The sequence below is a fragment of the Phasianus colchicus genome, chromosome 2, assembly GCF_987193195.1.
Source record: "Phasianus colchicus chromosome 2, bPhaCol1.hap1.1, whole genome shotgun sequence".
Taxonomy (NCBI): domain Eukaryota; kingdom Metazoa; phylum Chordata; class Aves; order Galliformes; family Phasianidae; genus Phasianus; species Phasianus colchicus.
Window position 1 is genome coordinate 67,250,570 of NC_143437.1, and position 17,721 is coordinate 67,268,290.

Here is a 17,721-nt window from a genome sequence, read left to right on the forward strand (position 1 = left end):
TAAAAAGTAGAAAAAAGAAAGAAACAAAAAATAAGTCAACAAAACCAAATACAATGAACTTTTTTTCCTAAAAATTGATGAAAGGGTTGAAGATGCAAGCACTTGAAAACTGGTGTGCAATAATTTTTTTCTTTGCACTCACATCCTCTGTATTTTTGCACTTTCCAGCTTGTGCTACCCATCTGACACTTTTTGTATAGTATTGAAATGACTGTTCTTACTCAGTCTGATTTATTGCACATTAAATTCATCCTGTGCTGCAAATGAGGCAGGCATACTGTTAAAATAGCAGTGGAAAATAATAGATACATTGTATAAAAAGACATGAAGTAACGTAGCAAATGAAGCCTTAGGGTAGGTTAATTTCTGGCTTAAATTTGTTGAAACAGCGTAATCACTTTAAAGTAACTTCTTGTATGCTTATTAAACGCTTCAGCCTGCTAGACCACCAGGTGTTGAAGAGCTCTGTCAGTGATGGTTCTGTGGAACTTAAAGAACTTAGTGGAAAAACTGCACTTGTGTTGAAATTGTATGAGTTTACTTGACTAATGAACTTCCCAGCCCAACCTGAAAATTAGTGTACGTGGGATTGTGCTGGTGCCATCTAGCAATGCGCGGTGATAGAATAGAGACTGATCTTTTTCTCAGCCATAAGTAATGTATTCCCTTTATTTGAGAATAATTAGTGGATAGGATATTTCTAGTCAAAAGCAGTCTTAAGTAGCAGGGCTATAAATTGTTCCTATGATAGACAAGACTTGCAAGCTGGAAGGGAACCTTCATACTTGATTTTGAACTCTTTGCTTAAATAGAGGATTACTGTAAATTAAGAATTCTTTGTGTTCTTCAGTACGTTCAGAGAAAAATCAGCATTGTTAAACTGATATAAAAGCCTTATTTTTTAAATATAAATGGGTGAGTAAATAACACAGAAAAAAAGCCTAACAATATTCAACTATCTGAATATCTTTTTGCTAGCCCGTGGCTTCTAACTTGATTTAAAAGTAAAATGATTATATAAATGTTATTAGAAAACACTATAATAGTGTTTCTACTAAATGTATATGTAGTTTCATGTTCATATCATGTTAGGACATAATTCTTTAAACATGAGTGATTGAGAAGAAAATTGCATGATATGCTTTAGAATACAGATATAGAATAATGAATTTGATTTACAATATTTATTAATAACATAAAACTTTCTTTTTTAAGGGAGCAAGTATATCAGAAATCAAGAAGCAGTACCGTGCATTGTCACTAAAATACCATCCAGATAAAGGAGGAGATGAAGTTATGTTCATGAGGATTGCTAAGGCATATGCAGCGTAAGTTTGTTTTCTGCCTGTAAAAACACTAGAAGGATTAAACCTGTAAGGTAATAACAGGGGTGACCTAAGCAGCCAGAGAATATGTTTTTGGATATATAATGAACAGAACAAAATAAGTCAAAATGTGACAAGATTCCATGCATGTCTGTTATGTGTACAAGCTAGGAAGAGTAATTTGTTTAGCAGCTGTGACAGTAATGTAAGGTATTAGTTCCTTGTATTTAACTTTCATGTCAGCTAGGAAAAGTGCTTCCACTGTGACACAGGCTGAATCTTAAAGATGACAAAGAATAAAAAAAGTGTTGCAGTGTTTAAGCAACAAACCCTGTTGTGGCCACTCTAAAACATCCCTTAGACAATAAATGTGCTGTTCATTTCATCTGATAGTAAAGCCACAGTAAGAAGCAGCATTCTAATCCTGTTCCCATCTAGCAGTAGAGGTGCTTCATTCTGGTTCTGATTGTTTTCTTTCAGCTCTGTCACATCCCTTTTCCTTTGTGCTTGGTTTGCAGACCTCTTTTTTTGCCTCAGTGACTGTTTCATATTATCTATGAAGTTCTTAAAACCTGAATCCTAGAAACTTCTTTTTCTCTGAAATATTTTCTTGGTCAAACTTCTGTTTGTGCATTTCTTCTTTTTTTTTTTTTCAAATCTAAGTGAAGATATGCAATATTAGAATTCAGCGTAAAAGAAAGCCCTTTAGAAAAATCAAGTTATCCATAATAAAAATCTGGGTTTGATTCTTATAATGCCGTTTTTTTCTTCTTGATAAAACTAACTTGCCAGGTCCTTGGATGATAGTTATAAGTCAGTTGTTTGTCTGGTTGATCTTACTGAGATGGAAAGCCAACACCATGCTCACTTTGAGTAGTTTTGAGTTTATTCTTTCTGCTTTTAAACCACTGCATCACTATGGAATCTCTTCAATAGAAGACTATCATACTGCTGTCTGAACTCCTGAAAAATCTCACCTTTAAATTTTGCAATCTAGCAATCAAATGCTTGGTGAGTACAGTTTTATACATGTGCAACAATGATGGCAGAGACGTCTCTTAAAGAAAATGACACCAGATTTCCTTAGATCTGTTGTCTGGAAAGAATACATGCTCAATAGTTATGCTTGTTAATAAGGATGAGACTTAAAAATGAGTAGGTCATTTCTGACTCACTGGATTTCTTTTCCAACAAAGTCTTCTGTATAGCAAATGTGCAGTGGTGTTTCCTAAAGCAGAAACTTCCTACTTGCTTGTAGTAACAGGGATTCTTCTTGAGATAATGTTGGCAAAAAAATGTCAGTATAGAATAGGTATAGGAACGGTAAGATCTGCCTTCATTGATATGAAACTAGATACTTACAGAAGGGAAAGGTACAACAACAGATAATCAAACAAATCAGGGGTGCTATCAGGGGTAAAAGTCTAGAGTAAAAGAATAAAAACCCCTACAAACAGCTTCTGCGTTATCAACTCATCTTGAACATTCACCTTCTTGCCTCCAAAAGATAACTTCTTTAACCTTCGTTGTCTTTTGAAGCTTGCTGTACTATAAACTGGCATTGAAAGGTGCTTTTTCTTGAGAGTGAGCAGTCAGTCTCACAAAAGCGAAATGTGATCATTCTCTTTTACTGTAAGAGGCTGCACGCTTTTGTGTCTGATTTCTTTTGCTGTCAGAGTGCTAAGAAAAAAAAAATTGCCTGTGTATAATACAGGAATACAGCAACGTTGTTTTTTCAGAACTTCAATAAAAGTTTTTTAGTTTGTTAAACCATCTCTGTAAGAAAGTAAAATGCAACATTTTAAAGTTTCCATATGCTAATGACTTAAAGAAATTTCTTAACTTCTGTATTAACTTAGTATTTCTTCTTAAAACTAGCTTGACTGATGAAGAATCACGAAAAAACTGGGAAGAATTTGGAAATCCAGATGGACCACAAGGTAATGACTATGAATGACAAAAGTGCTGTCTCTTCTGTTCACTAAATTTTGAATTTATTGTGTATTACCTGTTCATTTGAGAAGCACTTCAACCTTAATATATATAGACTATATTTTTCCTTAGCTTTGAAGATACGTTTGATCAATTCTTTGCATGTAAAACTGGCACTGGTGTGGTGGTGGGAGGAATGAAAAGTCAGGATAGAGTTTACTTTTAAGTTCCTTTAACTTTTATTAGAAAAAACAGATTTTTTTTTATTATTAATATGCCACTTTAATTAAGTACTTATACTGAATTGCCAATGTTAAAGGAGTTTTAAGCAGAAAACAGTCCATTAGTCTTCAGAAACTTGTCATTTTAAACTTTTTTTTTGTGTTTATAAACACATACTATCAACGTATGTAAAAATAAATTGCTAGCCATAAGGCAGTAGACATATTTAAAGGGGACATATGTGAGGATGTGTGATTGGAGGTCTAGTTTTTGCTGCCATGCAGTTTGAGGAACTAAGTCATACTGCATATCTGCATAGAGAGAGTTATGGCCAACTTGAAACAGTGAATGAGTTTACAGTTTAATGCGTGAAGGAAAGATGTGCTGGAAAATCTTTTCTCAAATTATGTCTGTCAGTATGGGATATTCACTTTAGAAGAAAATAAAATACCCCCTGAATGTATGTCAAAGAAACAATCTTTCTCTTCAAGAAAAACAACTGAATCGTACACTGATAAAGGTGATTCTCATGGGCTTAAGTGGTAGCTGTGTTTTACTACATAGGGCATTTCTTTCAGTTTCTAACTAAAGTTTATTTACTTACCAAGCAAGTGGGAGGACTGTCCCTCTTGCTGCAAAATATAAGTAAGATCTTGCTTGAGAAATGCTGTCATCATCAGCACAGTCGCACTGTTAATATGATGGTAAAGCTTTCTTAAGGCCTTTATTGATTTCTTCCATTCAGAAGCTATTAACTTATTTTTGCCAAAGCACAGGAGTTTGAGTTAGACTGTATGTCAGAGTACTTGAAGCAACCTGAAGCTGTGACTTTAAAACAAGATTTGTCCAAAAGCAGATAAGATTTTGAAGGTGAGAAGATCCTTGTGTGGTTTGCTCAGAGGAAGATTTCACTAACTTAGGAACTCATGATTCTTGAATGGCAAAGGGAAGTGATTCTTTCATAGGAGAGGAGTTCACACGGTTTATTTCTAGGCCTTCTACTCTACTGAAACCTTAACTCAGCCTGTGCAATGAGAGTTCTCTGCTTTGCTACTAGATCTTGCATTGTTGCTTGATCTGAAGGATTGGAAGAAGCCTGAAATTCTCCTTATCTTATGTAACCTTGTTCCACACAGCTGTGTGAGGAGCTTTCTGTCTCATTTAATGAAATTAATTTTTTCATTTGCACTCTAATGTAAACAAATGAACCTGGGTTATGTACTCTGGCTTTTAGTTCTGTCTAGTCAAAGAAGGGAAACAGGTATGCAGGTATGCAGGCACATCTTATGTGCCTAAAGTTAGATGAGGTGCATCCCACTCTCTGTGCCTAGCACAAAAGAAGAACAAGCAGTATTCCATTCCCTGTCCAAATAAATTGGAATGAAGGTTAGAGACAGGCCAACAAGTTTATCACATCTTCAATATGACTTGCTCCTTTAAGTAAAATACTTCATGTGCAGAATCATTTGCACAGTATTTAAAAGCAGATAGATAAACCTGGAGAATAAAAATACATGCTTTAGGAATATAAAATGTAAATTGTTTCCCCTGAGTATTTGCTGGTGTTTCATGTTGATGAGCATAGTAGGAGGCAAGGAGATTCTCCAAACAGAAGAGAAAGAGCTTTTGTATTGAAATGTTCTATTCCTAGAACAATTTGGAGCTATGATCCTAACGATCAAAAGTATCAAGTTTAGTGCCCACCAGTAAAAGACTTGTTACATTTACAATTCTAAAAATGCATAACCATTAAAGTTAGGGAAGTACCATCAGATTCTATTTAACAACCAGGGTGTTTCCCATAACATACTGCAGCAAATTCACTCAGTGTTATTCCACTGAACTCTTAAGCTTGAGATTTGTGCTGGGCAGATGTTGAGTTTGATTTCTGATAAATAGTAGTTTCCATCTGAAGGACTTCTTAAAAGTTGTGTTAGACTTGTGCATAATAACTGGCTATCTGAGTGAATGGCTGTCAGAACCTATTGAAAACACTATCAGTAATTTCTAAGTATGTAGAAGTTCCTAGTCTGTCCTAATTCAAGGTGATATAACTTATTGATCACTGCTGGTAGTGAGGAAATGATTTTTTAAAACTTTATTTTTTATAGTATAGATGGGGGGGGATTAATGTAGGTCCTGGAAATCATTAAAGTTGTGGGGTTTTGCTGTTGTTTTTTTTTTTCTTTTCTCAATTTATGTGTTTACTGATCTATATTTAAGCTGTGGAAAACTCTAAGAGGCTGAGCTTATAAGCTTTTCTACCTGCAAAATCTTTCTTTCCTTTTATGTTAATAAATCTTGCATGTCTGTCTCATTGCAAAATGCTAAGATAAAATCATTGGGATTTCAGATGTTGCGCTTATAATTTCATTGCATACTTGAGTATATTTCTAATTTGTGTTTTTGTTTAGTGAAATTTGTTAGAATTTTACTTTATGATAAACATGAGTGATTTATTTTTTTTAGTAGACTTAACATGATTTAAAACTATTTCCTCAATATTATAGAGTGAATTTCTTTTCTTTCATCCTACAGCTACAAGCTTTGGTATAGCTTTGCCAGCTTGGATTGTGGATCAGAAAAATTCAATTTTGGTGAGTCCACTTACTTAGGCTTATATTTTAGGATGGCTTTTCAAGTGTTCACCTTAAAACATGTGCCTGTGCTTAATTCTATGTTTGAGTCAAAGCATGTAGAATGTCAGTGCTGACATTCTGGTCCAAATGTGTCTCTGAAGCAAGTTCCGTGAGTCAAAAGTAACAGCTTAAATCTAACCTTTGAGAGTAGACCATTAATGTGCTTTGAAGGATTTAATTGCACTGATAATTAAGTGATGCTGTGGTCACCCCTGCTGCAAAGCATGTGTTTGCTGTAGTGAGAAAACACATACACAATTATTTCTGCTTGCTGGATTTCTGTAGTTCCATTTGATTTGCTATAGATGCTTAGCGTCTCTATGATTGTTCTTTCCATTACTTTTGTTCCTGCAACATACTCAGCTTGCCTGCTTGCTTATACATTCATCATCTCTGTCCACTGCATCACAATTTAGTTACCAACTCTGTAATAATTAAATAAACCCACCAAAGACTTAAATGGATGGCTTAAATGGTTACTTAGCTAAACAAATACTCCTTATTTAAACTCTACCCAGCAGATTGTATTACTTTTAAGTTGTTCTTCAGAAATAACTGCTATGCAATAAGATTATTTTAACCTGTAGTAGGTTTGTGGTAATGCTGCTTGATCTTATTATGAGATAAACAAGAGTGGCATTAAGAAACTGAAGTTCCTAATGTGATTTCTTCTTTTTTTTCCCTAGGTTTTGCTTGTATATGGGCTAGCATTTATGGTTATTCTTCCAGTTGTTGTGGTAAGCGTTATTATCTGATTAATATTCTACCCTCTAAACAAGCAGTGAACAGCTTGGACATTAGTGGACTTGCTCATTTTTTCTTTTCATGGTGAAAGAGAGCTTCAGTTTTTTATTGGAAAAAGTACAGTTGCTGTAGTGTTTATTAAAAAAAAGTAATAATGCAGTGCTGTGATCGAAGGGGACTGACTGTTAGGAAACCAGCAGATTGTCACAAGAGTTAGAGATTGGGTTAGGTAATTTATCAGTCATGTGTCACAAGATAATTAATATAATTTGATGAAATGAGAGTTTATTCAGTAGTGTTACAGTAGAGGCAGGACAAAGATGTTTTTAGCTGTTGGTACGGGAATGATTTCTACTTGTGGAACAACTTGTCTCTGACTGCCTTTATTTTCATAGTTTTAATTGTTTTTTATCTTCCATACACTCTGAAATGTCTGCTCTTAACATTTCTTTGTGTGAGGAATCAATTGCAAGATGAGTGATATTTCAGGGCTCTGGTATCGCTTCTGACTACGGTCCCTTATCCTCAGAAAATGACTCTCAGACTCAGAAAATGGAATTCCTAAACCTTCCTTCTCTTTGGGAAGAGATTTTCATTTGAGAAATTCTGCCGGTCTATTGAGAAATGCTCATGTCTTTGTGTACAGGACATCAGCTTGGCATTTTCCCTTGTCTTAGGGAGTGTTTCTGCATCATTGAGGATCTAGTGTAATAAATTTCAAATACACTGTTTTCAACGAGGAGTTGAGTATGGAGTCTAAAATGCAGCGTGAGATGTCTACCGACGCATCTTTCTTTTCTTTTGGGGTTTCAGTTGGCATGAGTTGATGCTTTTTTTGTACGTGTGTACTTTTAATGATTTATAGCAGGTTTATCATAGCTCAAGTGAAAGTAAACATCCGTTCTGTTGTTGTGAAAAAAATATCCTGAACAGGATCAAAAAACAATCTGCCTCTTCTTGTCTCTGTACCAGATGTAGACTTCTGCATTCAAACTTGTCATTGTAAATTTCTTTTATAGTCGGTGAAGAGGAACAGACATTTTTATGGAGCAAGCTATTTTATCATTTAATTCTAAAGTAGACACATAAAATGATTCATGCCTTTAATAGGGCTGTTTCTCTTTTATGAATCAATAAAGAAGCCGAAGTTAACTACAGTGTAGTCATTTCATATCCGCGATAGGCATCTTAAATAAGATAAGGCTAGTTCACCCTTTGAATCCAGATGTATAAAGGGAAAATACTGATATGCAGTTCTTTATAGACTTCTGTTGACCAAAGTATTTAAATAACGTTCTGCTTTCATATGTGGGGTGAGATAATAAGCTACTTCCGCAAAAGCAGGTAGGACTTCTAGGGCAGTCTCATTCATGTAGAATTTGTTAATGTTTTGCTTCCTGTACTGGTACTTAATTTGACAAAAAACTTGGAATCCTTGGGATTATAATACAAATTATTCTGTAGAAAAACTTCGTAGAAGTTCTGTGTTCTTCTGTGTGAAGCTTCATTTATTCTTGGAAGAATCAAAGTTAATTTATTCAAAACCAGCAAATGAACACACTTTTTATGAGGAGAATGTTTTCCAAATAATTAAGTAAATTGCAGTGTCCTCACTGTGCTATGGGAGTTAATGCAGTTGCCTATTAAATTAATAGTAGTAACCATTGATTACTACTTCATTGCTTGCTACTTTTCACTCATAATAACTAAAAAACTTTACACCAGATGGAGATTTATCTTGGATAAATCAGGTTATTGAGCTTTGTTTACAGAGAGAATTTTAATGAACACTTTGCATCTTATACTCTTCCATGCCACTTTTCTTAAAATTATGGATGCTGTTCAGTGAGTTCTATAATTTGAAGTCACTGGTGTACTGATTATGAGGAAATTATGGGAATGTTTCTGAAGGTTTGGGAAAAAGCTTTGGTCATCTTTAAGGGGGTATGGCTTAGGCTGGTGCTGGGTTACCTCCAAACTCCTCTAGCAGAAGATGGGCCTCCCCATGCCATTGAGGGTGGAATTTAAACCACTCTAAATCCCCCTTCTGAAAAGCATATTCTAATTGGGTAACTTCAGGAGAATTTGCAGAAAAATAATTCAGAATGAAAGTTCCCTTTCTGGTCTTGGTTTAGGCCGTAATCAGCCTAAACTGAATTTGATTTGAATGCTGTTGCACAATACTACTTTCTTTGTAACTGGTAGTTTCAGTGGATTCATTAAAATAACACCATGAGTAAACAAAACCGTGTATATATGTATGTGTATGTGCATGTGCAAGGGGGAATCTCTAGGCTAAAAATTGTCCAAAAATTTTTAGCTTCAGAATCTTTCAGATGAATACATTGATGCGTGTTTAAAGTTCATTTTGGAGAGGATTTTTTTCTTTCTTCCTTCTGAACTTCATTTGACCTTAATGTAAGAAAAATTGTTTAGGCATAGTCTTTTTTTTTTTTTTTTGTGAGGTATAGGCTACCTATGAACAAGTATGAGATGATCTTGTGTAACCATTTAGATACTCCATTGTGGCTGACACTGTGTTGTTCATACAAAATGTTTCAGGGTTCCTGGTGGTACCGATCGATACGATATAGTGGAGATCAGATTCTCATTCGGACAACTCAAATATATACCTACTTTGTCTATAAAACACGGAATATGGACATGAAACGTAAGTAAAAGGCGTCTTGACATCCTGATGTGTCCGTCTGGAAATGTCAGTTGGTGTTAAAATCCTTTTGCTTTGTAAGCTTTTGTTACATTAGGGTACTGTTTCTGGTTCTTTCAGAGTGTTTTTTTCAAACTTCATTTTTTTTGCAGGTGAAGAAAATTTTCTAGAGAGATGACTTAAATCGCATAGTGAATTTGCTTTGCTTTTGCTTGGTTATGAACTTCACACTGGTGAGGTATCAGTGCCAAAACTCAAGACTTAGGCTGGACTAATCAAACTGGGCTAGGGAAACAGCGAGACAAATCTGCATGAGTTGGTTTGTTTTAGATATTTTTTCAGGTTTGAAGACAAATGAGTTTATAAGACTTGTTTTCTATAAGATCTACATCTCTGAAGCTCAAATAGTATTTAGATTTGTCTAAAGCTCTTTCTTACACTGCTCAGAAAGTAAATAATAATTGGAACAAAAATGGCAGCTAATGCTCAGAGAACTTGTTTACTTGTTAATAGGTGAAACTCACTGAGCACTGCAACTGGCAAAGTAACTCTGACTTGCTCAGAGAAGAACTTGGTGAAAATTTAAGAATGAAGCTTGAATAACTGTAGCTGAAAAAGTACAGTAACTGGAGCAAATGACAAGTTGGATTTTCTCTTGTTTGCTATGGCAGAGGTGTCTGATACAATTATGAGCAGAAAGCTGTCTAGAATATCCAATTTGGCTGATTTTTAATCTTAATTAGATAATGAAGGATATTTTGGGGTACTATGGATTTTCCTAATCGTATTTTCTGCGAGAAAAGGACCAATGCATTATCTTCATGGGATTTGTTTGCAGGGGTTTTTATTGAACTGCTCTTTTAATCATTAAAAGGAAAAAGAATGGTGGATTCTCAATGTCACTTGAACAGAAAATGGAGTTAAAATTTTTTCTCCTATTTTGCCCCTGGTATACACATTGTGGTGCAGCCTCAAACATATATATTGCTGAGGCAAGCGATTCTGAGAGCATGCAGTAATGATCAAACTGCAGTGCAGTGATGTCTGCCAGTCCTAATGAAACCTAGCTATGGTTCTGTGAAGACATTTATTGTTTGATGCTGTGCAAAATGGAGTCTTGAGTTATCTCATTTACTTTGTGCCAGGCATTTGCTCATGCCAGCTTTGCTCTGTAACAGTATAAACTGATCCACTAAATAGAGAACATGAATATTCATAGTTTTGGAGGAAAGAGTAGATTAACTTTTGTGGCTGAGATTTCTGAACGAATCACTCAGCAGCATAAGATATTACTGATTATTTTTTTTCCTGTATACCTCCCATCATCTTTGCAGGGCTTATCATGGTTTTAGCAGGAGCATCCGAATTTGATCCTCAGTACAATAAAGATGCTACAAGCAGACCAGCAGACAACATTCAGATACCACAGGTTAGTTACACTGAGAGATGTTTTACAACTAACTGACCCCTTCAAGGGAAGAGGGAAATGGCACACTTGTTCGACCATTTGGTGGAATTCAAGTTCTCAAGGCTTTGTTGAGATTGCATCTGTACTTCTTCAGAAGTACGAATTAGAAGCTAGACTTGATTTAGAATTAGAAAAAAAAATAACATTAACTGATTGTAAAGCTTAATACTGATAGAATTGATTTAGTATACAACTAATTGGATTGCTTTTTGGAGGAGCAGTGGACTAAATAATGAATTTAAGCATCAGTCCTCATATACTTTGTGTATCCGTATAAAGACATGATTGCTGTTTAATAGTTCCTTAGATAGTATTTAGAACTAAAACCAGTTAAATCAGCAGCACAGGTTTGGATAAATATGTTAATATTGAACTAAAATTATGATCTTGTCTGAAGTAATAATGTCTTGAAATATTTTAAAGATTCATCCATGAATATCAATTCCCTCCTGGTTGCCTTTTTTCATTTCCATTCTGTCTTCCTAGCAAAGATACTGTAATATGTACTGTGACAAATAATGATTGCTAGCAAAGATTAGGAAATATTATTTATCGGAGACTGGCACTTTGGTTTAAAGCACAGTAAACAAAATGCTCCACTTAAAAATAGCAAAATGAGGGAGAGTAGTCGTACTGATTAAAACTTTGCATGCACACAGTGAGATTTTCAAGTCATAAATATGTTTTCATACTCTAAACACAAATAAAATAGACTAAGATATCTCCTTACTTAACTGTCCTCATCTCTTACAAATTCTTCATCTTCTCTTGTAGACTTTGAGAAGGAGCTGGAATTATGGTTAGGTATTTTTCTTTCTTTTTCTTTTTTTTCAGCCGGCATTTTGCTTGAGAGCATGTGGCTGGGGAAGATCATCTTGATCATCAAGTCTTCTCCTGTGCTGTTGCAAAGACTGGCATTGTACAAGCCCTTTACATTCGGTCATTTTTCATTTAAAAGACAGTCAAGCCTCTTGTTCCAGAACTTGCTGTTCTAGTGGTTAGCGGTCTTGTTTGTGACAAATTTATATCTGTAGTTTTTGTCATCATTATTCTTGAGTTTAAGTTATTCTTGCTGTGCGTATCCTTAATGCATTTATAGACAGAAACAATAAGCTGTTTGTTTTCTTTTTGCCTTCATTTTGTTGAACTAAGACAGCTGCTGTCTTTCAACACAGTTTCCTAAAGGGCTCTTCATTTCCCTCATCCTGCCATGTGCTGAATGGGGTACTGTTCACTGATATCACTGATATATTTTTAAATTTTACATTACTTTTCACTTTGGCTAACCTGAACTTCCCACCGTATTCCACGTTAAGTCTCAGCAGTGCCTTAGTTGCATTCCCTGCATTTCTGTGGGGAATAACTTTAAGCATACTGTTTTCCACAACTATTTCGTTTGGGTGGATTAATGTAATCTTCAAGCCTTAATTCTTGTTACTATGCAGTTGTCAACCTTACGTTTTGTGCTCCTGAATTTTGTTTGATTTCTAAGGATCCAGTCATCAGTGTCATCTGTGTTCTTTAGTTCTTAGTACATGCCAATACAAGTCTCTGAAGTATCAATGCAGAAAGATATTGCTAATCATTTTTGATAGTGCATCCTGCTTTTTGGGCCATTGTCATTGTTCCCATTTTGATTTCACCTTTTTTCATAAACCCGATATTGACACTTTTTGTAAAACATTTCTTACCAAAGTTTTACTCTCTTGGACTGGTGTGTTACACCAGAATGTGTTTATAAGGAACTTCTTGTTTAAAAATCTTTTTCTTTTTTTTTTTTTTACAAGTGTAGGGAAAGTCTAGTTAAAGGTCAGCGTAGCCTGCCTGTTGATATCTTAACTTCCCTTTGTGGACAGAGATTTTGGAACCTCAATCTCTCCTCAGGTGACTTGACCTAAAAAGTGAAGCTTCTGGGTTGTCTTGATTCTTATAACTTTGAACTTCAGTTACTCAGCTTTGCAACTTCTCTCTCCAGGGTCTTCAGCAAACTCAGGTGAGAGACCTGTTTGAACTGTGCATCTTGGTCTGGTCAGGATCAAATTAGGTCATCCTGAATAAAGAACACTGTGCCTTTTCCAAGTAGGAGCGATTTGTAATTAAGTTAAAGTACTTGATCTTCAGCCTTCAGAGAATTTAGGCTTACAAACCTCCTTCTTTCTGTGATATTTGAGAGTATTTCTGAGGAAGCTGGATGGATCTTAGATGAGTGAAGAGTCTCAAGGTGATTCTGTTACTGGTGCATACTCAGTGTAGTATAAACAACTAGCAATATGGCTGAATCTAGTAACTCTTGACAATAATATCAGATTGTTAAAATACTGAGCAAGCAATATAAATTTATTCAGTGCTCACTGAAGGCAAGTTTTTTGCATGCAAATCTCTTCTCCTCCCTCCACAATTGAAACAAGACAATGAAAAATAACTTTTGACTTTTTGGAGCTGTATTATAAAAAAAAAAAAAAAAAAAAAAAAAAGGCCAATGTTCATCTATACAGATCATTTCAGGGAAAAATTACTTGAAAGCTTGCATGTATGAATGTAACATTTTTCTCCTTGTAAAATAATCTCCTCACGTTTGATTTTCTTTGGCACTGAAATAGCCATTTGTTTAATTATTTTTTCTTTTTTAGCTAATCAGAGAAATTGGTGGCATAAATTTAAAGAAGAATGAGCCTCCACTTACCTGCCCTTACAGCCTGAAAGCCAGAGTTCTATTGTTGACTCATCTTGCCAGGATGAAAGTTCCTGACACCCTTGAAGAAGGTAATAGATCTAATCAGACACTGTTGGAACAACAAATTGCTTGCTACAGTGCTCGTAAATGTAGATTTTATCCATTAAAAAGTTGCATGGATTTCTGCTAAATAATTTAAACATGGAACACTTTGTTTTTCAATTTGAATTATCCTTGAAAACATTTGCTTAGCATTTTATCATTCTCTTGATAGCCCAGTAATACTAGTATCCTTGTCACTAATGCTTCTTGGCTGCAAAAGTGACTTCATTGAAAATGTTTTTTTCTTTGTAGTAGACAAAAAGAGATTTGACATATAAAGTATCTTTCTTTCTCAGAGTAAAGAAATTAAGGACAACCTTAGTATTGCTCTCTTAACATTTCCATTCATATCTTTTTTTTTTTTCCTCCCTTCCACTATATAAAGCATGGGAGATGAAATTAAAACTTTAAAATATCAATTACATATGAGCTTCAGTTTTCTATTTTGCAGTTCTTCGTGCTTGTGAATATTCAGATAAATTAATTTAGAAATTTTTACTTTCCTTTAAACCTTGACAGTAGTGGTTTCTAAGGCTGACCAGTAAACTTGAGATATTCTATATTTTAATTCAAAATTAAAACAAACAATAATGGCTTTTTGGTTCATTTTCTCTTTTGAAAACAAAAAAGAAAATTTGATCAATTTAAATCTCCACTAAAAATCCCTCCCCTTCCTTGCTATTGAGGTATTGATTGTTCTTAAAACCTCATCATTCTTTATTTTTAACCAGATAGTACTTTACAAGTCATGTTGTTTTTTTCCCCAAATTAGTGCTTCACTTTAAAATCCCACTTTTAAAAATATGAGATTACCTAAAGGATAAATTGTCTGTGACATCCCATTGCTTTTTTTGTTTTATCTAGTAAGTACTTTGTGTGGAAGCTGCTTGTCTCATCTATAAAATTTTTGTTCCTTCTTAGCAGTTGTTCTTTCCTGTTTTGCTAAGGAATATTATAGATACTTCAGTGAGAATAAAGTGGTATTTTTTCAGAAATACAAGAATGAATACAAATGAAGACTGCACAATTTAATGCCCATTTCATTCACTTTGCCCCGTAAACTATTCACGTTTTTCATAATAGAAGTGCAACGTAATTGCAGCAAGTTTTGTTTTGCAGATCAGCAGTTTATCCTGAAAAAGAGTCCTGCACTACTTCAAGAAATGATTAATGTGATTTGCCAACTAATAATAATGGCTCGAAGCCGTGAAGGTAGGGAAAGAAACTGTATAATTAAAAACAGTAAATATCATTCTTCATTGCAGAACTTCAAAAAGAGTCTGTGGTTTTTGTGGAAAACTTAATCTGTGATATTTAGAAATGCCTAAATGCACTTTTTTCCCCCACTGTAATGAAAGAGTTCTGTACTTTGAAGGCTGAAATGCTTCTGTTTCTTCTAAGTCGTGCTCTGAAATCTTGGGTATCTGAGTTCTGCTTTTAGTTTCTACAATTTTTGCAAAAGCTTCTCCTTGAATGCCTTAAAAAACCCTTTTCTTGAAGATCAGGTCCATTTTTTAGTATCAAAGCGCTTATTATAAGATATGTTGTATTCATCCATCTTTAAATTGCATTCTTTTATAGTTCCTTCTCTCCTGTAATGTGCATAACTTGTTTATTAGCTGTCATTTCTTTGTTTTTGTGTTGCTTGAATTTCTCTGTTTCTCTTACTTAAGTTGTTTTGCCTGCTATGTAGATTTTTTTCCCTGAATTTTTAATGGCAGTTTTTCTGCTAAAATTATTGTTAAAAAAATGTAATCAAAATATAATACATAAACTTTTCTGTTTTTACTATAAAAATGGAATTATGCTGAAAAGGTTTATTTGCAGAGTAAGGACTCGCATCTTTTTCCTTTATCACAACAAATGTAAGCAGGGCATTTTTAATGCTTAATCCATGACTATTTTGTTGTCTATCAAGCAGTACTAATTAGCTGGTCTTTACTAGGCCAAAACTCATTTAACAAATGTTAACAACCTCCTAACAAGAAGGATTTGAGGAAAGATCTTCCCCAGCACTGTTGCAAGTACTGCAAATGGTGTTCTGCAATCCAATAAAGTGAGAGAGGATGTGAACAGTAAAATGCTGTTTTACTACCCTAAAAAGAAAGAAGTATTGAATAAGTGCATTAGTATTTCTTTTTTTAATCTCTGTCTTTAGCATTCTCTGAGACTGCTGGAGACCAAACTTGAAACCTAGAAAGAAACAGTATCTGTATTTTTCATTGTGTAACTTACTGTAGCATTTTATTTACTAGCAATTATTAGACGTTCATAGGTAGTGGATATGTTTTTGTGAAGCTTCTTTGGACAAGCACCATAACAATGCTGCAGAAGTGCCTCCAGTACAGGTTTAACACTGGGAAACCAACTGCATGGACTTAAACAAGAGCAAGGAGACAAGGCAACTCTGGATATATGTACAGAATAGGGGATGAGAGACTGCAGAGGAGCCCTGTTGAAAGGGATCTGGGGGTTGTGGTTGGTGGCAAGTTGAACATGAGACAGTGATGTGCCCTGGCAGCCCAAAGGGCCAACTGTGCTCTGGGGGCACCCAGCCCAGCACTGCTACTGGGTGAGGAGACTTGTCCTGCTGTGCTCTGTGCGGTGCTGTGTGGCCTCTTCTCCGGTGCTGGGTGCAGGTTTGGGCACCATGATATAAAAAGGACATAAAGTTATTAGAGAGCGTATGAAGGAGGGCTACAAAGATGGTGAAGGGTCTGCAGGGTAAGACTCCCGTGTGTGGGGAGCAGCTGAGGTCCCTGAGTTTGCTCAGCCCAGAGCAGAAGAGCTGAGGGGAGCCCTCATGGTGGCTGCAGCTCCTCACATGTGATTCCCTTTCATCTTGGGATATTCTGTGGTTATACAAAACCAGTGCTTTCAAACTATTTGTTTAATAGTTTGGTAAATTATTTCGTGAACAGCAAAGTAACTGTTTTGGAAGTGTGTGTTGTTTTTTTTATTTGTTGGTTTGTTTTTAAGTTTTGCTAGTTCAGCCAAGCTGAATCTATGTAGTTGAATTATAAAAAAAACACTTGTATGGAAACATCTTTTTTCTTTCCTTATCTCTTGTATATGCCAAATACAAGTATTTATTTTTACAGAAAAAATCATCCATCACATTTCTGGAAATGTCTTTTAAGATGACCTACGTATATTTTTCCACTTGTGCAAAATAATACAACCAAAAACTTTTACTGTAGTCAAACTGAAAGTCTTTGAAAAATGGAGAATGCTTATATCTCTTATAAAAGCTGAGATAGGATATCACCATACATGAAATACTCTAGAATTTGACCTCCAAGTAGCTGTATTATTCTTCTTTAGTTCTATGTTTGCATAAAGATTCTTTTTTTATTTGGTGAAGTAATGATAATTTATAGATGTAGAGTATTTTATAAACTGCTCTGAAGTTCCAGAAAATATACAGCTGTCATTGTATATAGTAGAAATTGCTTCCATAGATATAGGAAAAACGAAGTAGAGGTATATCACTTAGTATTTCTTTAGCAGATTTTCTCAAAAATATTTCCACAGCTTTAAAGTGTCAATATTTAGAAACTGAATCTACCAAATCTTTCATGAAAATATTCTAACTGCAGAATATTAAACTCGATGTCTTTTGGGTAGCATGGTACCAAGTAGTTGTTCTGGCCAATGATAATGAATTTTAGGTCTTAAAAGTGAACCACTTAAGAACACTGGGTTTTGATCCATTGGAAAATCTCATGTTTGCTAATTTGTTGCTTAGTATATTAAAACTGTTGGCTCTATTTCTAATGACAGTAGATGCAGAGAGGGTTTTACTCCCTGCTGATTCTCTCATTGGGAACCATTCTCTCATTGGGAACCAACTGGAAATTGAAAAGTTGTTTTCTTAAGATATGAGTGATATCTAAGTTACATATTGTAATTTTTAAGTCTTTTTTGTTTGTTTGTTTAACTCTGTA

The 17,721-nt window shown here is 34.9% G+C and overlaps 1 protein-coding gene across 1 annotated transcript in view; it reads left to right on the forward strand.

Moving 5' to 3' along the window:
• The window catches only part of SEC63 (SEC63 protein translocation regulator), a 56,308-nt gene that overhangs the window by 19,369 nt on the left and 19,218 nt on the right, over positions 1–17,721 (forward strand). The window contains exons 4-11 of the mRNA XM_031611351.2: positions 1,216–1,328; positions 3,204–3,265; positions 6,018–6,076; positions 6,805–6,855; positions 9,425–9,533; positions 10,865–10,959; positions 13,629–13,761; positions 14,894–14,986. Of these exons, the coding sequence (XP_031467211.1) occupies positions 1,216–1,328; positions 3,204–3,265; positions 6,018–6,076; positions 6,805–6,855; positions 9,425–9,533; positions 10,865–10,959; positions 13,629–13,761; positions 14,894–14,986 (715 nt within the window). The remainder of the gene's footprint in view (positions 1–1,215; positions 1,329–3,203; positions 3,266–6,017; positions 6,077–6,804; positions 6,856–9,424; positions 9,534–10,864; positions 10,960–13,628; positions 13,762–14,893; positions 14,987–17,721) is intronic.